Here is a 27,124-nt window from a genome sequence, read left to right on the forward strand (position 1 = left end):
GATTCCTGCCAGAAATAGTCTTATTATATAAACACCTGCAAGAGCTTTCACATTTTTATATTCTGAATGACCTAAATTATCCTGACGTGCAAGGAGCAACACAAGCATCTTATACAGTACTTTAATTAAATACCATTATAAATTAAGATATGGGAAAATTTCTTGAAACATTTGAATTTGTTGAAAATTAGATCTAACCTTGGCATGGACTATATAATCACATGCACAATTATATCTCAAAGTGTATTAGTTCACAACTACCTACATGAATGCTATAACACCTACCAGTGTTGACTATGACCAGTGCATGTTCTATTTGTCCTCCACAAGCACTGATGCCTACAGCGCTGAACTATCGGCAGTACTGTATGTCCTCTATTGTCATATATGAACACTACGACACCTACCAGTGTCCTTTATTTTCTGCAACACACCAAAATAATTCAGCAAGACGATAAATAAGAAATTTATGTTTAGAAAATTTAGGTAATTAGTAGGCAAGATTACAACAAATTTCCTTACTTGTATCAAGAATAACAAGGAAAGGATGGCTCATTTCAAATCATTTATTTTTATATTCAAGCTTCATCAGAATTATTCTTGAAATATAAGTACCCCGTATATTACAGATATGTTACTACAGATTATGAGACTACGTCATATACATATTTACTGTGCTACATGTAGCAGGATTAAAGAATGTACACATACCCAGAATATTATCTCAATGTATTTTATATTAAGGGTACTGTGCTGTACTGTGCTTATATAATTTACATAACCAGTGGTGTAAATATCTTAACAGGTGTGTATAAAAAGCACATCTGTACATTTCCTCTGTCAAAGCAATATCACACTGATAACAGATATTGCAGTGAGAGCTTTTGGTAACAGTAATACAACATTAAAGTGATATTAATGGAAACTTCAGTATGAAAAACACACAAATTTTAAAGATCAATGCCTACAACACTATTTTTTACCAATATAAATGGAAAGTCCCAAATGACTGTTAAATCAAGGATCGTTTGCCATCAAAAATATAATATATATATTTTTGTTGTTGCTCTGTAAACCAGTTTTTCAAAGACCCGACACAAAGAAAAATATTAAATTCATTAACAATTACTAAGCAATAACTTACAGTATTGGTCTCCTGATCAACTGTACTAAGAGCAGACATGAGCTAAACTTGAATTCATTGAACATGACAACACAACAGTAACAAGAGAAAATATTTGTGCCGTATCATCCCTGAACTCATGAGGAACACACACTACCGACTTCCAGTTGAACAGCTTCAATACTTTCTCACAGATGTATCATGTTCTTGTTATTTCATTATGAACAACAGTAACAACCTCTATACAACACCCAAATGTTGTACCAAAAATACAAAGGGGGAGGCTCAATCTTTTGAATTATAAAGCTCCTGGACAAAATGGAAAGAAAATGGAGCCTGATCAAAGTTATCAGACGAGTAGTCAAAATAATGCTAATCTACTTTCTAAACCATTCTAAAATGTACTGTATATACATCTGTATTGTTAGATCTGCCAAAATAATGTCTTGGTGATACTGATCCAGTTATCACATTGATTAGTGATCTGACAGGATTTAACTTCAAGGTCAAGCAATGGGACAGGTGGCCATTCTGTTCTTTAACTGATGTTACGAGGATAATGCTAAATACTGGTGTACAAATGTCCATACCCTGAAATACAGTGGTTATAACAAATTCCTACAGCCCTATTTCTTCACTGATTTAACAGCCATAGCATTGATACCAACTGTGGAGATTTTCATCATATAACCATGTTCTTTTAGTACTGTTTTTTCCATTCACCATTTCAAATGCAGAGACGCTTATGTACCATGTTATCATTACATATCATACTCATTATTTTCTGCATCACATAATGTTTTATCTTGACATTGACAAGAGCACTATGCTGAAAATAGATGCTTATAAACAAAATTTTTATAAACACAGAGATGCTTTATATAAAAAGATATCTGTCTACATACGTATATGAAATAGTGAAAGTATGCACAGTCAGCTGAAAATTCACTTATAATATATTGTACAGTTATGTAGGGGAGTCTTTATACTAACGCACTGATATGCAACCTGTCGTCCTACAAAGAACATTGTTTTTCGATCGTATGTGTTAAATAAGGCAAAAATTGTCTTACTAAAAAAGGGAAACAGCTCACGAAAGTGACGTACTGTCTCATTTTCTGTTTTGGATCCTCTGGTAGGTTAGGAGAGGACACTATAAATTAACTGTTTTCTTGTCATTGGAAAACTTTAGGAGGACGGACTGTGATATAAAACTGAGGGGGGAATAAAATTTGCCCATTAAGTATAAGTACTTTCACCATGTGACAATTTTTAAAATGCATAAATAATTAGGAGAAAATTTGAATAATTTTTATGAACTATATTGACATTAAAAAATAAAAAAACACTACCAAATTATTGTTAAGCTAGTCCAGCAACATCTGTCCCTGGAAAGTGTTAGATTATTCATCTAATTATTTATCTATTTATCTTAAGAGTGGGTTGATATTTGCCCAGAGAAGATACAGGAATATTGTAGTAAAAGATGGTTAAAGACATACAAAATAGCTTTGATCCTTTCACCACACTTTCTACTCGGCAGCATATATAGCTATGGTATATATTTTTACTTTTAACTCAAATATATTAATTACCTGTTAGATTAGTGACCTGCCCGAAATGCTAGTCATGTTAATAGCTTTACAAGAATGTAAAATAATCACTGCTATATACCCTTATAAACCCAATGTATCTTCTTGTATATATAAATAAGTGCCTAGTGTGTTTGTGAATATGGATACACTAATGAAGTCTCTATGCATACCTAATACAATGCATACATTTTCTATAAATAACCCAAGCCACACGTATGTAATGAACAGAAAGTGACAATATTTTGATCTGCCATGGAGCCTCTAGTCCAGCATAGCCTCAAACGTTGTCCCTTTCCTTTCATGTGTGAGTGGGTTGGGTTATCTGTTTTCAGCCACGTTATTGACCTTAACACATTATCTACCACATTATCTATCCTTAACAGAGCTGACCTCAAATTATTATTTGGCCAGCTTCTTTCCCCCATCCCTTCCCAAATCCTTATCCTGACCTCTTCCAAGTGCTATATAGTCATAATGGCTTGACACTTTCCCCTGACAACTCCCTCCCTCCTGTATGATCACATTTGAAAATCAGATCCAGGATTGAAAGTACTGTACATTAAAGCCATTTTTAAATGGAAAATTATTATAGTGTACTGTAATGTTAACGAGATCATGCTTCGGTAACTTACACTGGTACCGCTGTTAACTTTAAAATAACTCTAGTCTTCGGTATGCAGTTGGTGACTTAAATAAAAGTGGACATGATATTAGAACAACCATCTGTCAAGAACTATTGTGATGGATATACCGTCAATATCCCGACTCCCACTTCAATGGGTGGGTTGACGTTTGCCCAGAGAAGATACAGGAATATTACAGTAAAAGATGGTTAAAGACATACAAAACAGCATTCATCCTTTCACCATATTACTTGGTGAACCATGCTACTACACCTATTCGGCAGCATATATAATTATGGTATATATATTTACACTTAATTAACTCAAATATATTAACTGGTCTACTATCACTGGGAAGACATACTACACTTAAAGTAAAAACTCTTAATAAAAAACACATTAGATAAGTTCAATCTTTAAATAAAAATTCAACCCCCAACAAAAACAAATACATTTAAATTAATGGCATTCAAACCTTATACTGTATATCACATTTTCAAAAACCATACACTTCATAATTTATTCAAATAAATAAACTAATCTGGATACATCTATAAGCAATAATACATAGCATAAAACCTTATCCCACACCCAAGATTCAAAGCCATGTTCATACACAAAGTACCTTAAAGAATTCATTGTAATATATCATTTATATTTTTAATTATATTATCTGTATTAATTAAAAACTACAATTTTCATTATCTGATAAAATGAACATAATACAGTGCTATAACTGTACATTCACTAACTAATTTTCTAACACTGGGCTACATTGGTATGCTAATTTCATGTATCATAATACTGGGTAGTTTTAAATAAAAAACAATCAGTATCATGGATTATCATCAATGATTTAATACAGATAATAATCCAGGGTTTTCTAATCTAGACTCTTATTACACAATAGACAATACAAGAAAATAACAATACCTAATCATACCTTCACTGTTCTGGCCTGAAATTGCACCTATACTGAATTTTCTAAATGCCAGACCCTTTCTTCTTAAGTTTAGAGAAAAGAGGAGGTGCGGGAGGAATCCGCACAGTTGCTTTAGAAGACAGTTTCTCCATTGCCATTGGATCAGGGTTCATTTCCCTCACGCCACGGTGGTGCAGATTAAGTAACCTCGGTATTTTCGTTTGAACGAACCTCACCTGTTCCAGAGTCATCTTCTCACAACCACTGACATCTAAGTAGCGTAAGGTGCAACAGTTGCTCAGACTGTCTAGGGCATCATCTGTAAGCTTCACACACATCTGTGCATAGAAAACAGTTCATAATTATAATAAGTTACTACAAATGATGCAAATGCCAGGAGTTCTAATCGCTTTCATGTAAAGTAAAATTGTCTCAATTTAAGTGACCTGTATCTTATAAACAAATTAAATCCAGTTACATCCAAGAAGAATTCACATATACTGTATAAATATTTATACTGTATATATATTAAATAATTCCTACCTGTAGATCCAATGTTTTGATACGTTTAAGGTAGTGAGCAATGACAAGTATGACATGATCAGTTGTCTGGCCACATTCTGCAAGCATGAGCACCTCAAGACTTGGACAATGTCGGGCCACTGCTTCCAGACCACTCTCTCCAACCTAGAAGTATTATTTTTGCATTTTAAGTTAAACAATACCAGCTTTTTCTGTAAGTGTAAAAGGTAAGTTGGGGTCGACATTCATATACTAAGCAGAAATAGTTGCAAGGCATACCCCATAAAAAATATCCAGTACTCAAATAAAAACAATATACAAAGTACAGTACTCAAATAAAAAGAATATAAAATTTTACAATACAATATGCATACAATTTTTATCTTAAATAGTTATCAATTACATAAAAAGAGAGTAGTGAATAAAGTGAAAAGCTTCATTCTGTTCTGCCCTTCATTTGCCCCCGACCCAAACACCTGCGTCAAACCAGGACAGTCTTGGATACACCAAGGTTTTATTGACAAGTACCTTTGTTAATGGTCTTAAAGAGTAATACAAAGAGGTAGACACTGTGGAATTCTCAATCAAACTTGCTACAAGACAAAGGACCAAATCAACTCAAATCTGCCTGCAAGCAATACTTATATTCACAAGGAACACCAATAATCACTCTGCTAACTAGGGGGTTTGCTCTAGTTACTACCTCCTACTGTAAACAGATGGCAGCACCCTACAGAACAACAGGGGCAAGAGTGTTGGCAGCTCTCACTTGAAGCCAATGCAACATTCCAACAGACTTAAGGAAACCAGAAAATAAATAAACACAATGGAAGGCAATGCATGTAGGGCATAACAATACACATCACAACTATCAAATCAACAACACATACAAAGGGCTACAGCTTCAAGCTCAACAAACCATAATGGAGAATAGAAAACAGGAGATGCCTTTTCACCCATGGGAATATAAATTCATGCAACTGTCTGCCTTCTGAAGCCATAAATGCCAAGACATAATTCAGTTGGAAAAAATTCTTAGAAAGAATGGTGGGTACAATTGACAAGCCATTGGCATCTTGCCAATGTCATAGCGACAATATAGAGAGTGGCCCTCAGGTAAATTCATTTCACTTACAAACTGATTTGTTCTTTTGTCTTATTGACAGTGGTCAAGATTGAGAATACAGTACTTCAATGTCTGTCTTCCTTGTACAGTATTATGACAAGAACATTTATAAAGAAATTAATTTAATTATAACATTTACTTTGCTAAAATACCAAGAAGTACAATACAAACTGCCTGACAGTGTGAGAGATTGAGGTACTGAAGCTCCCTTAGGTGAAAGGCATATATTAAAGTGATGTCCGTGATTCTCTTGCAGCCACACAAGTTCAGCTCGCGTAAACCTGAGGAATTTATGAAAAGAAAAATAGTTATTCAAGATTGTAGTTTTAAATGATGATAATTTTATTACAATGTGTTCAAAATATAATTTGTGATCTAGTAATTAAAATCTTTTTATGATGGGTCAAATTAACTTAATTATATAATTATATGTTACAAATTAGAATTGTTATACAATATCTTGAGGTTATCTTGAGATGATTTCGGGGCTTAGTGTCCCCGCGGCCCAGTCCTCTACCAGGCCTCCACCCCCAGGAAGCAGCCTGTAGCAGCTGTCTAACTCCCAGGTACCTATTTACTGCTAGGTAACAGGGGCATCAGGGTGAAAGAAACATTTGACAACTATAAACTATGAAAAGTATTGAAATCCGAACTCTTCTCCATCTGTTCACACTTATTCATCGCCTGTTTTCTCATATTCTTCATCTGTTCTCTCGTATCCTTGTACAAACTTAGGTGATAATTATATCTCCTATTTTTCTTATGTCTTATTTTAGGCATGTCCCGATCCTTTAATCATGTGTCAATGCTCATGTTTCTTAATTTTGGAATGCATTTTATTTTAGTCTTACCATATGTTATATTTTGTTTAAGATTAGAAACCATACCAAAGCTGCATACTCCAGTTTAGATATGTCATATGTTGTAAAGAATTTGTGTAATGTCTTTCTACCCCATGTAAATTTAATATTCTAAAGGCCTATTCTAAAACATGCCAAAATTAGATAGAATTTCCCTATTTTATCTTTTACATAGTTTTCTGGCGATAAAGTATTGCTTAAGATTACCTCAAGATCCTTTTCTTTATCCAATTTTCTTTGAATACTGGCATATTAATTATATAATCTATAGTTCTTACAGGGGGGCCTATTCCCACTGGTTTCCCATGTGTACTAGATATTTGTCATTTAAATTCCATCACCCATTTCTTGCTTCAGTCACTTAGTTTTCCCAGATCTAACTTAGGAATGTTTCAGTGATCATGATTATTGTATCACCTTCAAACATATTCATGTACTGTATTTCTTATGGGAAAATTTGTTTTGGTTTGTGAATTTTTGGTTTACAAGCTGTCTTTGGGAATGGATTAAATTAGAAAAACCAAGGTACTACTTTATTTATATGTATATATTGGGAACATAAACAGGTCAATATTGGTTCTTGTGGGACCCCACCAATGAGTTTATCTCAGTCTGACAACTTTTGAAAATGTAAAGACTTAATTAACTTGAACGTGTAAACAACTCACCACTGAGATTTGACACACTGAATTCAGATGATTTCACAATCTGTTCTATGTTGTTCTGTAAATACTTCTTGACTTCTGCTTCTTGTCGAATAATTTTTTCTGCTCTTGACCCGAGCTGCACCTTGAATGGATCTATAATAAAGAACAAAAATGTTCCAACATGAGGGTATTTTATGGTGTGAACTGACCAAGCAATCTTAAATCATCCCTGCCCAATACCCTGCTTTTAACCATGTCGTATCTCAGTCGATTAAGGCAGCGTCTGGGATGCTCTCGGATGCAGGTTCGAATCCTCGTCACGGCCCTTGTGGATTTGTTCATCCCTGCCCAAAGTTATCCATTCAGAAAAAGATTACTATAGATGACAAGTGTTACAATAACTACAAGAAAAAGCACAATGTCATACAAAATGTCCTACCAACACACTCTTAAAATCTCTATGTAACGTCATCAGTTTCAGTCCCTCCATTTCCCCATTTCATGGCATGGAGAGGCATCAGTCAACAAAAAATGGGAATAATAAAGTGAAATAAAGTTAATGGTACTGAATAAAAAGTCACAACGATTCATTACATTATTCGTATTGCACTATATATATCATTACAGATTAACATGCAGCATCACACACTAGCAACTACCCACAGCAATATTCAACCACTTTGTAAGACCAGGTGTAAAATGCTGTTCAAGAACTGTCAGTTACAATATAAATACTGCACATTATCTCCTAAATCACTTCCACCAACCCAACTTTTAAAAAAATGTTCCCTTTTTTTTATCTTTAACAGTCTCCATTCAGTGACTTTCCTAGATGCTAATAGCAGTAGAAACTTTATCTTAATTTTTTATCAAAGCCTGGAGGTTAGGTTAAGAACAGGTTCAGACAAAACATGCCATAATACTGTACAGCATTGTATATCAATTTACAGACAGCTCTGGATAGTGTGTGAACAAATATTATATTGCAAATTGCAAATGTACCCTTTTCCTTTACACCAAGGTTCTCTAGTGAGAAACCCGTTGTCTGGATTCCATCCGGGTCCTTTTGACCAAGACCGTGGCCTGCCAGACCAATGTCTGACACAGCTGTACAGCCATTCAAGTTAAAGATGCGAAGCTTCGTCAACGATTTACATATTGCCTGTTGATGAAAATACTGTATTAAGACTGAACTCCATATCAATTCATTGTACCTTAGGATATAATGTAAAGGGAGAGTACAGGGATATCAAAACCCAAATAGAAGATTATGTGATGATAAATCTAGAAACTGAAACATATAGCTCCAAAAAAGCATAACATTCAATTCCAATCAAAGCTTACTACAAAACGGAGGTATAGTATTACTGTACTAAAAACATTGAGGATCTAACCTGAAGACTTTTGTCATTAATGCCAGTGATGCACATAGAGACATCAAGGTGCACGAGATTTGGGGCAATTGATGGCAACTTTGCAATAACCTTCCAATCAACTGGTAGTGAAGCCAGGTTAAGCACTCTTAAGTTTGCTCTCACTTCCTTTCCCAAAGCTTCCTCCACACTTTCCGATGTGACAGATTCCAAGTGGGATATATTCAGTTCCTCCAAATTCCTCAACTGTCCAAGAGCTCTGATTCCATTCTGTAGCGAAAAATGTACAAAAAATATATCCCATAATTTCAAACGAAAACTCAGAAAAGGGGAGATATTGGAGTGCTGTAATGAGGAGAGGATTTTAGATACGTGTATGCAGTACATAACCCACGAAATGTAGCTAAGTTTAGTAGATAAAAGTCCTTGCTTAATATTACCATTCCAAAGAACTAAGAAATTTATGAAGCAATTAAATATATTTTGCACAGAAAAGTACATACAAATGATATGCAGTGCACACTCAAAAATCCAAATCTCCATATAGTGAATTCCTCTAAACAATGGATAAATTTTCACATAATTTATCTTCCAAAAATTTGGATCTCATTAAACTTGGATTCCTTAATATGTATAAAAAAATCATACAGAACTAGTATGTGTGAATATGCTGAAACGTGTATAGTACAGTATTATATCATTTTTTATACAAAAATTCTAACTTTTTTCACAAAAAACACTAGCCAATTTCCTTTTTTACTTCTCAGTAAAATGGATCAAGTTTGTAACCATATAATCTGGGTTTTTAAGGGTGTAATGTATATACCATACTGTACAAGGTATGTATATACAGTACTGTGTAAGGTATGTATATACAGTACTGTGTAAGGTATGTATATACAGTACTGTGTAAGGTATGTATATACAGTACTGTGTAAGGTATGTATATACAGTACTGTGTAAGGTATGTATATACAGTACTGTGTAAGGTATGTATATACAGTATTTACTTGTATCATGATAAATTTTAAAATATTATATATCATGAAAAAAAAAAAATGTAATTATAATTATTAATCCATATACAACTTTATAGGATGAGAAGGCACTCTCTTTAGAAAAGATGGAAAATGAGAGTAAGCTCTGAATTGGAGTGGATTCTAAAGGTGCAGTAGTTTCGCTATTACAAAGTTTTTAACACGTATCTATAAGCCAGAACAAAGGCTTTTTAGTACAAGTGTGTGTGTTTACCTATCAGTGACTATAGGGGAAGAGATCTAGCTCTTCATGCCTTGCCTCCTGGCCGTTTTACCCGACACGCCAATTACCGCTCTCATGCTTTTGTATTTGTTTTGTTGTGGCATGTTGTAATGCAGTTCAATGACACTTAGCCAGTACAGTACCCCATTTTTACACTGTTAATGCAATACTGTGTACCTGAGACCTCCTGACTCACAGTTTTGTTGTCTTCACATACTTTTTAGATTATGCTCTTGAATCATGTCACTTCACCACCATCTTGCAAGTTCTTTGTCACAAGATACTCCCTTGAAGAAATTGCAGGTAATGTTATCTTTAGAAATGACCTACCTTGCCTTGCATTGATTTCGGGGATCAATGCCCCTGCAGCCCGGTCTCTGACTAAGTCACCTATGACATTTTAAATCATAAAATATTTTGAGAGTTCAGACTCTGCTGCCTCTCTTGGTTGTGAATGTAAACAAACGTAGCACATATGGAACCCTTAGTCTCTCTGTAACATGTGCTAGCTCATTAATGTAAATTTAATTAATGTAAATGTAATGTAATGTAAATGTCTGATAGAACTATCTTTACTGTGACACTGTATCAAACATATGCCAGCGACAAGGTAGAGCCGACTCTGATGAGGTAGAACCTCCCACTCTCTCAAATTATTTCTTGAAGCTCATTTAACACCATCTAATAAACATGTAACAATCATCTCTACATCATTGGTGAGTACTCATATCTGGCAAGTGGTGGCAGTATTTGAATTTGTATATTTTTTTAAGAAAGAAGTGAAAAACAGGTTTATGTGACGAGTCTAAAAGTCTTCTTATTTATCCTATAAAAGTTTGCATTTTATTTATGCAGTTTTTATTTGCATACCTTTTACATACAAAGCATCCAGTGACCTAGTTGAGGGCCTATAGTATTCTAAGAGAATACAAGAGTTGAAGGATACCTATATACAGTAACACAACCTTTAAAAAGGTTTCACATTCAATTGTAGATAACTGAAAAAGAGACTCATATATTAAACACAAGCGCCCCACATGTCTTTATAGAAGAATGACACCTCTGGAAGTGAGCCATCCATATAAGGCTTAAAGAACTAAAAATATCAATTAAAATTAAAAATACATAATCAACACACGATCTTACATACCTCAGTAACACCCTGACATCTCCGCAGGTTAAGCTTCCTTATATTGGGCAGGTGCTGGCACACAGCTAACACCGCATAATCTGTAATGCGTGAGCATAGACTCAAGTCCAGATCTGTTATGGACTTTTGGTTTTCACAAAGAAGCTGAATTCCACGTTTTGACAACTGGTCACATGACATCAAATGCACCGATTCAAGTTTAAGTCCTGGTACCTTTGATAGGTTATAGAGGCCCTCACTGTCAACTATTGTTCTCCCTAAACTAATTTCCTTCAACGTATTGGACTTCTCCTCTATAAATTTTAATATATGCTGAAATGTTAACACATGATCTGACACAGTGATTCTTCCATCAGCTGGATAGAACCTCTTATGGATGGCTTCATGGAATGTGATCTGACAGCCTGCAAGAGAGAGTTTTCTCAGAGGCCCCACAACTGTAATAATACGAGTGAAGAGAGAATCTGTCAAGTATCTCGAGCAAGCCAGATGTAGTCGAGTCACGTTCTTGAGGGAAGATGAGAGCACTTTAACATCTTCAGGGTTGCTTAAAAGAGTACCTAGAAGATACAAATTGAAGTCATACAATTAAGGAAGTATATATTCAAATCTACCACTTGAACATGTTACAGGCACTCTATATTGAACATATGTACTGTAAATTCACATAGCCGTCTTATAAATATAATTTGAGAAACTGATAACATCCCCCAAAATAAAACACAATGAATAGTTATGTTTAGAAGTTAACAAATAATAATTGTCTAGCAGACAAGTGAACATAAACTTATATCTACCTGCCATAAGTAGGTGAGCAAAGCCAACAAATCTAAGGTCTTTTAAGCTGCTACATTGTTTCAACAAGCAGACAAAATCCTGTTGACTGACATCTACATTCATCAACTTCAAGCTCCTCACATTGCTTGAGACTTTCTTCCAAACCTCAGCCAACTGACCCTGTAGCCTGATGTCAACCTCCTGCAATAGTGAAGAGATATTTCTTAACTTCAAGCTGAATCATCAGTATTAACCAATTTCCCACTTCATGGTGTGGGGAGGCATTTGTACCAAGCAGACAGGAAACTAGTACATTATAGAAAAAACAGAGTGCCAAGTGTAATGAAATGTCCCTTTCTTGACAATGGCTCAATAGTTTCCATGAGGTTAAGCTCTGGCCATTAATGGTCAGATTAGCTAATGCCAGGTATGATAATGTCTCCCAACTAATCATTGGGCAGGAAGCGAAGAGTGGGTGTGTTGCGTGAACTGGCAGTGGGCTGGCTGCCACCTGGTGGTGAATGGTGGGAATGAATCATTGGGATCACTTGTTTAGTAGTTATAAGTTTTGTTCAACAAATATGATATTAATGTCTATAATATAAAAACAAACCCTCCAAAAAACAATCAACTATACTCATATACAAGTTCATAACTATAGGTTTAGAGCAAGTCAGTGATCAGTTAAGAAGTTCACACTTGATTTACAAGTACTGTAGTGAACATGACTAAAAACAAGAGTTGTGTCTTTATGAAGATATTATTATTTATGATTTTGTTCATAATATTTCATAATACTTCAGTTTCATGATGCAGTTTTTGTGGAATTAAAACTGAACAGCTAGAAATGATTTAATTAATTACATTCAGAATCTGTTACAAATGCCAACTGATCCAAGCGTGTTAACGTGCCACATGGAGGCAGTCAACTACAACACAATAGCAGCAGGCAGGTAGTCAAATGCTATGGGATGCTGATGACCAGCAATATTACCAGCAGCTTAAAACACGCACTGACCACTTTGCTAATCATGCCATAGGTAGACGCCAGAAATATGAATGACCAGTCTCTGAAGATGTGAACATCTGCCACCTATCATTTGCACACACACAGCACCGAACAGTCAAAGTTTATGATAAGATTAGATTTTTATCCACATGCAAGTACTGTACATATCTAGATACTCTAGAAGTAATATCACAAGGTCATTTTGTATTAACAAATATATCGGTACTTTTTCGAAACACAATATACATCTTCTAAGGATTTACAAAACTAAAGAAAAAATTTTGGCAGTTTGTACTTTTATGGTAAAAGCAGGACAAGCATAAAAGCAGGTTTACCATATATGATAATACATTGTGATATAATCATATACTGGTATTATATTTACATTTACTAATACTTGTATAGACCTCTACGATTTAATTTAGAGGTCAAATAAATTTCAAGCAGATTTAAGCAGGAAAATCATTTTTCATCAGAGAGCTTAGCTAAACTTTTCAAACCTGAAGAGTAAATTAAAGCCAATGCCAAGTGAGCACAGGTGATATCAATAGGATAACAGAGCAGCAAAGTCCTCCTCAAACAATGTTATAAACAATCCTAAAGAATGGAAGGGTCGTATTTGTTTCCTCATTGTGCTCTTAAACACACTTGATGCAGGTATATATACTATCTCTAACTATTATGTAACAGTTAAAGTTTCTTTATCTCAGGAGTGAATAGAGGAGAACTTTGTTGTTCAGTGCTAGGTTACACATTGAACTAAAATGTGCAAACACATGGCAAAAGAGAAGATAAACAATTGCAAAAATATATATAAACTAACCCTCCCTAAAAAGACTTCTGGAGCCATTAAGGTTGAGAACACGAAGGTTTGTGCATGACGCTAGGAGACCAACAAAATCAGCTTGACTCATCCCAGTACTATGGAGGCTGAGGGAGCGTACCTCACCTCCCTGACCCAACCACCAATCCCCCCATACCCCACAAATGGACAGGTCCACTTCCTGTAATGGAACGATGGAAGACTATATTCAAATGAAACACTAAAAAAAAAAAAAAAGTTGATGGAAATACATTAAATATATTTTATGACCGGGAATATTAAGTGAAAAGTGTTAGATGGAAATGAGTGACATTGAAAATTAGGAGTTAAAATAATAGAGGCATAAATGACAAGAATTGATGGGTTAAGTCTATCTTATACACTGTATGTAGAAGGAGATGTTATACCAAGACCATTAAAACCACTATTGTGAAAATTAAACTTCAACAAGAGGGGTGGGAGAGCTGTAGGATCAAATAAATAAATGAGAATACAATTACTCAAGCATATTTTATTTTTAAGACTTCTGACCGTTCAGATAAGCTGACCTTTCAGATAAGATAAATATGCAGAAGGAAAAATGATAACAGCATACTTATATGACTGAGGTCCTAAATAACTGAAAGATTGCAAGGGTGATTCCTTATGAACACCAAATGAATTAAAGTAATTGTAAACAGCTCATCTTTATATTTTTCAGGACACTGGCCAATACTTTATTTGACCTTAGGGACTGGAGATGTGTTAGGTTTTAAATTTTCTACATATTTAATAACTTCCACCATGGTAACTACAGTAGAACCCTCGTTAACTGAATCATCATTTTCTGCATTATTAAACTAGCCATAAGCATAAAGCCAGATTGAAAATTAACAAGACTGATTTTGACAATTGACCTAAACCAAAATATTATATGTACCTGTACATATAATATTTTAATATAATTTACAGAACACTCAAAATCGCTATTTTTGTATTTTTGGAAAAGTACTGTAAAGAATTTGTGATGACATTAAAGATGGAATACCACAATGGTAATAATGATTGGCATGATGTGTATAGAGATCCTGTGCAATGGTGTGCCTAGTGAAGAGTGGATGTGTGATTAAATGCTAGATGTCTCGGTGAGATCGTCACAAAGCACCGTGGAAATAGAGTGTACTGCAGGACTACATGTTGGAGTTTTGGTATCTCGAGGGACTAAAGTAGACAAGCTCTGGTTGGAGGATGAGATGTTGACAGAACGTGTGTAGCCACAAGAGGCCAAGACGATGAGGCCAAAAGCAAATATTGTAAAATAATAAGAAACTAGCTATGAGTCCATCTAATATCCCCATCTCAAAGGACGGAATGGGAAAACAGATACTGTACTGTACTTGCAGCACAGTACAGGAAGAAGTGGACTTTCAACAAAAAAGTATGGCTATAGATGACTGTCAAGCAACTTCCCAGTAGCTTCCCGGTGCTTACAAGCTGGTTTCAAAGGCCTGGCATAAATATAAGACATAGTGGCATAAGCGCACAAGCACCGGAAAGCTACAGAGGAAGCCTTTCCAAGAATAGTGTTGTTGATTTATGGAATACATTGCTGGATAACACAATAGATGTGGGATTGCTAGTTTTCAGGAATAGGTTATATAAAGATGTTTCATGATTAGTTGTGGTTGGATACAAATGGGAGCTACCTTGCAAGGGCCAATAGATCTTCTTCAGGTTTCATTAGTCTCATGCTCATGTGTAAGTGAACATGAGATTCAATGTATACATGCAAATATGCAAGAAAATAAATCATAAAAATCAAAACACACAATATGTAAATACCTTAACAATTTACGCAACAGGCAAACCTATTTTTTTCTTAATTAACAATATTAGGTATACTCAGCAATGTGCTGCTACTGTGTTCTATATGAAGAATTACAGAATGTAGATCAGAAACCAGCTATGAGTCCATCTAATATCCCCATCTCAAAGGATGGTTAGTCATACTGTATGTGGAATTGGGAAAAACCTGAAATGTGGGTCTAATCCATTAGCCTGCACTAGCTACTGTATGACAGATACAGTGTTGGAAAGTATGTCCTAGTTCTTGATTACATAGTTTACATTGGAAGCAGTCACCATTGGGAAATTCATTTCCTGCAGCCACCTGCCATAGATATCGATATCCTAACCTAATTCTGTAAATTACAATGTCACACTGTCTAGTGGATATTTTGTGCTGTCTGTATGTATGTATGTATATATATGCAGTACTGTATTCATGCTCGAAATACTGTGCATATTAATGGCTGTAAATTTTGTATATACAGTACAGTATCTGCACTGTACTTGTCATACCTAGATATCCAACATTCTTCTTGTATCCTATTTTGCATGTTTGTACTTTATCCTAAATAATAATAATAATAATAATATTATTATTATTATTAGTTCTTGGTTCTAAACATATCATAACTCTTTATACTCGTCCTTCCTGCCCTTCAAGTGTCAGTGACTGCCCTTCTGCCATCACCAATTTCCTGGTACACTTCTGTTTTTACAACAGAGATTGGAATTCCTTGATTTAACTCACCTTAAACACCCAGTTATGGTATGGAACGGTTGAAGCACTGAAGGTCTCAACGGCTGGAGCTGCATCATCTGTGATCATGATGGTGACTTTTTCTGCTAAGAGGATTGTAGCCGCTTCCCGCCATAGTCTACACACACATGAAACTGCTAGAAGGTCACTCACACCCAGGTAATTGAAGAGATCAACCAGCACCTGAGTAGGAGTGAGTATAAGCTTTAGGAGTTAAGTATAATGGGATAAGAGATATAAAAATGTATAGTACAGTATATGAAAATCAGCAAGTCCTCTTGGCACTCATTACTTTGTTTATTTGAAACTTCCTTGTTTTAGGGAAAAGGGGGCTAGGGACTAATGCATCTTGTCAGATAATGTTACATTGAATATGTTAACAAATTTGAATTTGTTATTAGGTTAACAAATTTGAAGAACTTAGCTCCAAAGTGACCACCTCGATAAAAGCCAAACGTGTATGAATACACAAGGCTTCCTGTCCCCTGACACAATTATAATTATTATATGGCTATCAATGCAGAAATTTTAGAGCTAAATATGTTGTCTATTGGTGTCTTACATAAAGAAAATCTTGTTTTCAGTGCGAGGGAGAGAAAATGACAGTGGAGTCAGCAATAGAAACACATGTTATTAGTAAAAACTAACTTAGATTATGCTGTGTGATTCTGTTCACCATACTACAAGACAGATGTCAATTTCTTGAAAACATTCAATGTAGAATCACAAAGTTAATCCCTGGAAATAAAAACCTTTCTAATAATGTTAGATTAAAAACACTGAAGATGCACTCTTTCAAAGGCACAGAGCAATGAAAGATACACTATAATAGAGGTATACATATGAATAAAAGCATAAACAAGGTGGATATAAGCAAAGTATTAACCCTAGCAAATCAAGTTAGAGCTCATTACAATGATTTAAAGTAGGCATATTTAGATTTAGAAGCTATATAGGGAAACATTGCTTTGTTATAGTAGTAGACAAATGAAAAACATTGCCAAGGAAATCAAATGACTATATAAAAAGACTACAACTGTCTAACAATGTCAACTAGTAATTTTTGCTAGAACTGGAATAGGTTATATGTATTATTGTGAATATACCTGAATTTACCAGAATTTACTTGAAACTACCCAAGTGCCACCATCTCTAGTAGCCTTCATGAAGCCAGTGACTTTGTCAATAGGCCCCTCAATTATTCCTGAAGGCTTTCCCTAGTTGAATTTTGAACTGGAGTACTGAAATTTTGTAGACAACCTTTTGTCCATACACTCCTTGTGTGTTTAAATGTGAACAAATAGCTTCTTACCACTTTTGTTCTCTTGAGATTACCTCACTAATGTCAACTTACCTTTTTGTTGAAATTACTAAATAGATTTGGCCTTAGTCCCAGAAAAAGCACCAATGATACTTCAATTGATATGCTGGATTTGATACATGCAGCACTTGAATTGACTTGCCGACCTGCATAAGGCCTTTGACACCATTAACAACAATAATTATAACGATCTTCTCAAGTGCACCACTACAGAATTAGTGGTCATTTCCTTCAATGATCTTACTTCAGTGACAGTTAACTGCCAGTTAAAATTGGAGTTCCACAAGGGAAGTATACACAGTCCACTCCTCTTTCTCATTTACATCAATTACCTATCAAATGCCATGCAACTCCTGAAGCTAATTCTATTTGCTGATGACACAACCTTCTTTTCTCAAATGCTAACCCCCTCTTATTCTAACCGACACAGTGAATGCTGAACTGATTAAGTTCATGTATGGCTGAATGCTAACATACTATATTACATCTTGTTTGTAAAGAAGTCCACCAATCAAATTGAGCTAAGAATTAATAACACCCTAATTGAGAGCAGAGTACATGGAAAATTCCTTGGTGTTCACATTGGCAAAATGAATTTCAATTGCCATTCATAAACTATAAAAAAAAAAGTTTATTAAAAGTAATTTTCTGTAAAATTCGATATCACGTATCTCGCTCTGCCTTGGTAGTAGTAGGCATCCATCAGTCTCAGGAGACTATAGAGTTGCGCTTCGGTTGTCGGTCTGGAGTGGCCTCCCCAGACTGACAACCTCTGCTTTGGTAACACTATATTATGCATAGTATTATATACTGTAAAGACCGACAACCAGAGCGCAACTCCATAGTCTCCTATGACTGATGGATGCCTACTACTATATACTGTACAATATTAAATTTGAGTTAAAGGAGAGTTCAGTAGCATAATTTAATGTTATTATGTATATTTCAACATCCCCTAACAGAGGACTAAGCATTAGTTTTAATTTTGAATAAAACGAATTAGAAGTACCAATTCATTCGCATTACCGATTGGATTAAATTTTTGTTTAGCTTACCTCATATGGAAGATAGTTCACAGACATGATGAACTCCTCTGTTAACGCACCATACACTAGAACCCTTGACACTTTATACCTATAGTAACCTTGGGAAGGAACTCAACAGCCCCTCATCTCGTGCCTCGGGAAGACACTGAAACGCCTCTTACTGTATCACACTTCCAAGACTTTAGTGCAACTTATAAAATGCAATATTTCTGTCCCTCCTTGAAGTTTACGTCTTATGCCTCTCTTTTGATTTAAATTATTTAAATATAAATGTGTATTGTTTCTGTTTTCAAAGCTAGCGACAACAGTATATGAAAAATTAACAAATATTATGGATCTTTAAAGTTTAAATTGTGCCAGATGCACTTTATTTCTGTTATGGTAGATCAGCTGACCTACTCTGTTGCCAGATGAACCATAACTAACGTTTTTTTAATTCATCAATACATATGTTACTAAAATAAGATTTAAAACAAAGTTTAATTACACCTTTCATATTATTTGTATCTTTATTCAAACCTATGCATAGTTTAAATAATTATACATATACAAGTAAATTTTATAATAACTTGTCTACTTGCCTCTTAAATCGCAGCGAAATGCTCTATATTTAATTAACAACTTTTGTATTAAAAATATATGTCGTTTTAAAATTAGTTGGAATGAATAACAAATTATGAAATTATATACTTCTGCTGTAGGCGGTAGATGTAGATTTTCCATAGCAAATACGACAATTTTTACGTAGTCAGGCGAATGCTAACATGAAATTATTTTACTGGGCAAAGATTCTTGTGCTATACCCAGCAGGATTTTGCTAGTTGGGGCTAATACAACAGCCTTACATATAATGTTCTCACTTGATTTTTAGTCAGAGTTGATTTGTTTTTGTACTGAGGCTGGTATTTGCTTCCCCTGATTCCATGTATGATTAACCATCCTGTGAGATGGGAATATTAGATGAAGTTATAGCTAGTTTTTGATCTACATTGTGTAAATTTTCATATAGAATAGGGTAGCAGCACATTGCTGTGTTAATAAAAACACTAAGCTTGTTAATGATAATAAAAACAAAAATACGTGACAATATTGTGACCTTGTATTTGTTGCACTGTTCATATGCTTCATCTAATAAAACATTTAATAACAGAATAAAGGAACATAACTATATATGATTAATTGATGTGCCAATCGAGCAGAAATAGTGATGTTTGCAATTAAGAAAGAGTAGCTACCCATTTTAAAGTCAGCATCAATTTATAAGAAGATATTTTGATACTTAATTCAGTTTACACAGTCCTCACAAACAATTAATTTAACTTAAATTACAAAAAAATAAATTTCTACCTAAAGCTCATATCATTAAATACAGAAATTTATAAACAAAATATATATATTTTGTGTATGTTCTCAAATTATCCATATTTGATGCTGACATGGCATCGACTGCAGACGATGTCATGGTTTTGTTTACATACGAAGTTGATCACATGCAGCATGAGTGCTGGGAAAAAAGGAAGAGATAACATAAACATATAAGAGATAACAGCTAAGCCTGACTTTCCCAGGTGTTTCCAGGAGACAAGCCACACACAACACATCTGGTGCGGCTATCGGCTGCTCGGCAAATACTACGTGCTTGTGTGCTGACCTGTGTTCCAGCTATGGCAATGTTTTGCATTCTCAGAAACTCCTTGGGACAACTGGGAGAGTGTTGGACAGGTGTTAAATGCTCGCAAGTGCCTTCAGTGTGTAGATATTTGAGCAGCCGAGGTCTAGCTCCCAGCACGAGAACATACTGTTCTCGCGAGGACTCGCAAAAGCCACCCAAGTTGGAAGAGAGTCGAAAACAAACCTTTCGGAGGCATGAATTTGAGGATCCCATTAAAAGAACGTTTGGTATACTGAGTGACGACATAAAAAATTATTTCTCTGGAATCCGTTCAAAATTGCACCATGCAGGAGAAATGTTTAGCGGAGAAGCTGCTAAAGCGCCGTCAGGAGAAAACACTGTACATCAGAATGGCCCTGAACTTTTGTGGCCCTCCCATTGTGACGTGCTGGTGGTGGGTGGTGGAGTCATGGGGTCTTCTATTGCGTATCATCTCAAAGAGCGGGCACTAGAGGGGTTAAATGTAGTAGTTGTTGAGGAAGACTTTTCAGTAAGTATTAAATATTGTTATGCTTATCTATATTACTATACAATCTGCTTTCTCCCATCCTGTAGTGACATTCTGAGTTATTTGTTGATTGTTTGCTTTAAATTTATGGAATTTATTGTGCAATCTTTTTAATCATATAATTATAGTTTTATAATAAACTGATAATGTAATGCTTATAGCAAAATATCTATAATTATAGGTAATTATAGATATTTTTTGGCTTAAATACTGTATTAGATTAAAACTATTTTCTCTCTTACCAGTACAGAAAGGCATCAACTGTCCTCTCGGTTGGCGGCATTCGACAGCAGTTCAGTGTGCACGAGAACATCCAGCTGTCTCAGTATGGGGCAGAGTTTTTACGTCAATCCCCGAAATTACTAGCAGTAGAAGGGATGGATCCTCCTAACATGCAGTTTAACCCTCATGGTTATCTGACACTAGCATCGGAGGCAGGGATGTCCCAGCTTGAAGAAAATTATAAATTACAAATGTAAGTTCTAAAGGATGTGTTTTTACAGGCCAACATATGTAGTACACATATATTAAGGAACACTGAAATTTTTGTTCAGCCTGGTAATTACCTTTTGGTAATTAAATTACTTATGTTACATAAATCATGCATATATATATTCTAATATCTTTATATATAATTATATTTATATTAGAATTATATATATATAATTTATATATATTTCTTTGAAAATGTACCTTCTATTTGTTTGCATGCATATGTATATATAATGTATGTTGTATGTCTTGGATTGGTATTGAGATGCTCTTTAAATTATAGAGAAATGGGTGCCAAAGTGAAGTTTATGGATGCAAAGCAACTTAAGAATATGTTTCCATGGCTTGATACAACTGGCATTGATGCTGGAGTCTTGGGCCTGGAAAATGAAGGGTGGTAAGTACACAAACATTCAAAGCTTTATCATATGGGAAGCTTACCCCCATCCCATCTCAAATCCTTATCCTGACCCCTTCCAAGTGCTGTATAGTTGTAATGGCTTGGTGCTTTCCCCCTGAAAATTTCTTTCCCTTGGTAATTCCAAATACTTTTTTAAATTGCCTGAAATGCTCTGCCTTCACATGCGAGAAAAGGATTGTTAAATCATTAAATCTGCAGTATAAATATAACTTAAGTTAATGTTGAATAAAGCCAGTGATGAGTGGAGGTGCCACAATCAACCAGTTCATAATTGCTCTTATTGCAAATGTTTTGTTTATTATTTTATCACCTCCAACACTTTTTAACAGGTCCCTCTTCAGATTCATTATGCAACAGATCATGCAAAGTTTCTTCTTTTCTGTCCCTTGCACAGTTTCATCATGTCGTGTTACTCCCAATTTTATGTGTGTTCACTACCAACATGTCTTTCAACTTTTATCTTTGATTCTTTTTCCCCATTTCTTTTACATGTACTACACACAGTTTGCAGTTGTGTGTCATGCATTCCAATTTTTCAATTTCTTTTTTGTTTTACTGTGTCACTTATTCTCATATTATCTTTTGTTAAAAATAAGAAAGCCTCTGTGATCAAGCTAGCACTTGTTTAAACAAAACTATTCCTTCTTCCATTAACAGAGGTGGGAATTGTGAAAGCGACTTGTATTCCTAGATGTGTGTCAAAGCATTATCATTTTTAAATTTGTAAGTTTGGTCAACAGAATCTGTACTAGTAACTATTTTTGCATTTTTTGTGTACTGTATTGTCATTTTCTAATGTTAAATTCTTCTTTGCCTTGTGCTAGGTTTGACCCATGGAGCCTTTTAATCAGTCTTCGACGAAAGGCTGTTTCCCTTGGAGCTCAGTATATCGAAGGCAAAATTACAGGGTTAGACTATGTAGTTTATGATGATGTGTATCTGGAGACACACTATCAATCAAACATTAAAAATCTTCGGGTTGCTGAGGTGAGTGATGCTGGTGAGATGGCATACAGAAATGTACCCAAATGTCTTAATTCATTTGTAGTATGATTCAAATACAGTATGTATCAAATACTACCAGCACAGGTATGACCAAAGTCTTCTCTTGGCTCAGACTAAAACTTGTATCAGCAATGTATTTTGGTGATATACAGTATCAGCAATACAAATTAATATCTTAATTTGTGTTGCATTTACAGATTTTATTTTAATGTAATATTATTGGACAATTTTCTTTCAATACATAAATAAGTTATTTCAAAAACCTATGGTACCATTTTTAATCCACTTAAGAAAATAGCTTCAGTGATTAGAGGACTAGCAACCTTACATTATTGACTGCATTTTGGACACATTATTACTTGTTTTATTTTTTGCTCTTAACCAAAAAAAAAGCACACTATCTTGAGGTATCTCAACATGACTTAGAATTTACCTAACCTGTTGCAATCTGTCCTAATTAAACAGAAGCTAACTTTTCACAAGAAAAGTGTGGATGGACAAATGAAACCTATTGTTAACCAAAAGCACTAATCAAAGATGACAATGAGAGTTAGATAATAATTGAAAGTAAAATATAAAGCACTATTCAAAGATGCTAATCACTTGTACTGGTCAAATGTTAATCAAATGTTGTGGAGTATGTTTAAATGCCAGAGCTTAAGTATGAATCTTATTTAGAATGAGTTTTTACCATTAATTTTTGTTAATGCAGGTTACCCTTCCAAATGGGGAAAAGCGCAAAATCTCGTATGCAATTTTAGTGGTTGCAGCGGGGGCTTGGTCAGGGGAAGTAGGACGTCTAGTTGGCATTGGGAAAGGCAATGGCATTTTGTCTGTTCCAATTCCTGTTGAGCCAAGGTATGTGAAAAAAATATATATGTTATTCAATCTGTGTACTGTAATTAGATTTCATGAAGGCCAACTGTGGTTGATGAATAATTAATTAAGGTAATTAATATGCTTTATTATCTAGAATCAGACATGTCATGCTTATGTTTAGTTATGTATAAATTAAGCTGTAAATTTTGATATTGTAAGTTTGTACAGAGTAAACAACCCAACAAATTGGCACTAGTAACAAATACAAGGGCTAGAATTTTATAACTTTTACCTCTTCCCTGAGGTGCCCAACCACTTGGGCTGGACGGTAGAGCGATGGTCTCGATTCATGCAGGCCAGCGTTCAATCTCCGACAGTCCAAGTGGTTGAGCAACACTCCTTCCCCCGTCCCATTCTAAAGCCTTATCCTGACCCTTTCCAAGTGCTATATGGTTGTAATGGCTTGGTGCTTTTTCCTGATAGTTTTCTTCTTCCCTGAAGTATTTAAAACTTGTTTCCTCTTCCAGTATTCCCTCAGTTCTATTCTAGTTAAGATCAACTATGTCTTGCCACTCTATAGGGGTCTACAAAATCCACATCATGTTCACTTCTTTCAATTGCCATAACAATAATTTTTCCTACATTATCGCTGGACTTTCTTTTCTCTACTCTCGGCAAAGGACACCGCATCACTTTCATCCAGATGTGTCAATAACAACAGTTTATTCCCATCATAATCTGCTTCCACTTCTGTTGTTGTTGTTCACTTTGACTACTTAACTAACCCTGGCTTTTCTACTCTATACAATTTGATTGGAGTAGGCCTGATGTGTGTAATGTATTGCCGAGTATTATAACATAAATGACATTGAAGTAGGAAAGTGTAAAATGATGCTCTGATTAAATTATTTTGTCATTAAATTTGAGCACATTATTACTTTATATCTAAGTATTAACAAGGTGATCTCAACTTGTAAATTATTTAAACCCTGAATTAGCACTTAGTTATTTGCTATATTTTTATTTCAATTCTTATATGAATAATTGTTTATAATAAGTTTATCTCTTTTTATATGTTATAAATGTAATATTCCTATGAACTATTGAGATATATTTAACATTTTCTGGACATTTGAGCTTAAGGTGATGTGTATTATTCCAGAAAACGATATGTATACTGTGTCCATGCTCCAGATGGTCCAGGGCTAAACAGTCCACTGGTGATTGACCCTAATGGCACCTACTTTAGACGTGAGGGCTTAGGTGGTCTCTTCCTCTGTGGGCAGTCACCAGGAGATGATAATGAGCCTTCAATAGACAATCTTGAAGTTGATGAGACATTTTTCTATGATACAGTATGGCCAAATATTGCCGCTCGTGTTCCTTCATTCCAAAACCTAAAGGTATGAAATTTATAGGCTTTATAGATTTTTACCCCTTTTTTTATATTTAAACCGATAATGTTTAACTCGGGGTCTCTGAATACTTAAAAATCTCACTGGTTTGGGTGGTCAAGCTCTTTAATTCTGAACATATTTAAGTTGTTTTGAGAATATACTGTATATTCTGTATAAATATTTGTTCTTCATATCTTGTATAAAGTATTTTGTTTATTATTGACAGCTGAGGAGTTCATGGGCCGGTTATTATGACTACAATACCTTTGACCAGAATGGCATCATTGGACTTCATCCACTTTTCTCCAACTTCTTCATTGCCACAGGCTTCAGTGGTCATGGTAAGTTTTTTACAGTGATGAATAAGGATTTAGTTGAGTGTAAGTTAAGAATGAATATCTGGAAGAGAATAAGAAGTTAAGAGAAGCTGATCTTTGGGAAGTGGGAAGGAGTAAATCTTTATGCTTCATCCAAGTTGCTTCATAGTTGCAATACATATGCTACACAATCACTTTGGAGATTTTACTGTGGTAACTCAGATGGGTAGTACAGCCATTAACCTTCTCTTAAATGTCTTGTTTGAACTCGCTTGTCTTCTGCTGTTTGACTTCTTTTGTAAACTTTTTTTTTGTGATTCTTAATGTGATAGCATCAGTCTTACATGTTTACTAATGAATGAATGACTGAATAACTAATAAAAACTACAATAGCTTTAGATTATAGAGCTTAAGGTGAGCTCTGTATTATGACATGCAGAGGCATCAGAGAACCCCTTTTGATTGCCTGTCTTCATAATGTTTAAGAATTTAATTTGAGTTCTGTTTGCACAAATAGTTAACACTGCTAACAAACAAAAATTTATTCAATATATTTTTTACCAAATTAGCATCAACAAAATTTCATCACATGTTTTCTGCATTGTTATTACAGTTTTGTTTACTTTATTAATCCTTTTTAGAAAATCCAAATTACGTACTTTTAACAAAGCTTCAGTATTGGAATTACGCAGCTTTGATTTCTCTTTTGATCTTTAATAAATTTTGTGTATGAGAGAGGATGTTAGTTCTGATGGTTTATTCTTTGGGAATACTGTGGTTCAGTACTGTAGTCACTTAACACACTATGTATGGTGCAGTACATATAAAACGAGATCTTAAGGGTGTATAGTAAACTTAGGGGTGTATAGTAACAGAAATAATGCAAGTACCAAAAATCTTACATAACTTTTGGTGGTGTGACTTTTTCCAGGTCTCCAGCAGGCTGCAGGTGTGGGCCGAGCCATCATGGAATGCATCATTTACGGGGAGTACCGTTCTATCAATCTAGAACGCTTTGGCTTTGAGAGGCTTCTTGGGAATGAACCTCTTCTGGAGAAGAATTGTTATTAAGAACACACTTAATAGTTAAAGAGTTTAACATATTCAGGGCATTTGTAAAATAAAACATGCTTTAATTATACTGTACAGTTGCTGTACTGAATGAAGTTAGATATATAGTGTATAAATATAAATATAATTAATATAATTAAACATTATTTTAAGACATTTGGCAGTCAGCTGTACCAATTGTTTAAAGAACTACACAATTGTATATTTTTTAGTCCAGTGGACTAAAATAAAGCCTAAAAATAATTAAATGTTATTTTTCTTTCCATTTTGCCTTTTGACAGTTATTTAATAGGCATTAATCAATTTATGAATACAAAATATATTATAAATGAGCATCAGAAGGTGGTGTGTGCTAAAGAAGTGTACTTCCGAGCATATTTACTGTATTTGGAAATTATATAACCTAATTTGTTGGCTGGAGTATCTTCTAAAATTTCCTAATTTTGGGAAAAATAAATTTGGCACTAAAAAAGTCACAAATTCCCAAACAAAAAATCTAAGTCCGCCAACAAAAATTCAAATCCGATGAATAAAAAATTCCAAATCCACCTACAAAAAAAAAATCCAAATCTGCCAACAAATAATTCCAAATCCGCCAACAAAAAAATTCCAAATCTGCCAACAAGACGCTTCAACCTCGACACAGCAGACAATCAGACTG

The 27,124-nt window shown here is 34.7% G+C and overlaps 2 protein-coding genes across 4 annotated transcripts; one reads left to right on the forward strand and one right to left on the reverse strand.

The window, feature by feature from the left end:
• Nucleotides 1-552: 552 nt before the first annotated feature.
• LOC123762306 (F-box/LRR-repeat protein 2) lies at nt 553-21,320 on the reverse strand. Of its 3 annotated transcripts, XM_069325322.1 has the most exons (11): nt 18,771-19,066; nt 16,386-16,577; nt 13,811-13,991; nt 11,999-12,179; nt 11,202-11,761; nt 8,813-9,061; nt 8,421-8,580; nt 7,440-7,571; nt 6,083-6,192; nt 4,807-4,950; nt 553-4,601 (listed from the first exon to the last, which is right to left on the reverse strand). In XM_069325322.1, exons 3-11 carry the CDS (start codon nt 13,835-13,837, stop codon nt 4,326-4,328), a joined length of 1,839 nt encoding a protein of 612 aa, XP_069181423.1. In that variant the 5' UTR covers nt 13,838-13,991; nt 16,386-16,577; nt 18,771-19,066; the 3' UTR covers nt 553-4,325. The 3 variants fall into 3 exon arrangements, with proteins under 3 accessions (XP_069181423.1, XP_069181420.1, XP_045604699.1); XM_069325319.1 differs by lacking the exons at nt 13,811-13,991; nt 18,771-19,066 and adding an exon at nt 21,184-21,320; XM_045748743.2 differs by lacking the exon at nt 13,811-13,991 and having other exon boundaries at nt 18,771-19,062.
• On the forward strand, nt 20,215-26,711 carry LOC123762307 (FAD-dependent oxidoreductase domain-containing protein 1). Its single transcript, XM_045748745.2, has 8 exons — nt 20,215-20,923; nt 21,187-21,416; nt 21,717-21,830; nt 22,679-22,841; nt 23,572-23,717; nt 24,841-25,081; nt 25,302-25,416; nt 26,324-26,711. The coding sequence occupies exons 1-8, from the start codon at nt 20,426-20,428 to the stop codon at nt 26,461-26,463; spliced, it is 1,647 nt and encodes a 548-aa protein (XP_045604701.1). The 5' UTR covers nt 20,215-20,425; the 3' UTR covers nt 26,464-26,711.
• The last annotated feature ends 413 nt before the right edge of the window (nt 26,712-27,124 follow it).

The sequence above is a fragment of the Procambarus clarkii genome, chromosome 2 (genome assembly GCF_040958095.1).
Source record: "Procambarus clarkii isolate CNS0578487 chromosome 2, FALCON_Pclarkii_2.0, whole genome shotgun sequence".
NCBI lineage: Eukaryota > Metazoa > Arthropoda > Malacostraca > Decapoda > Cambaridae > Procambarus > Procambarus clarkii.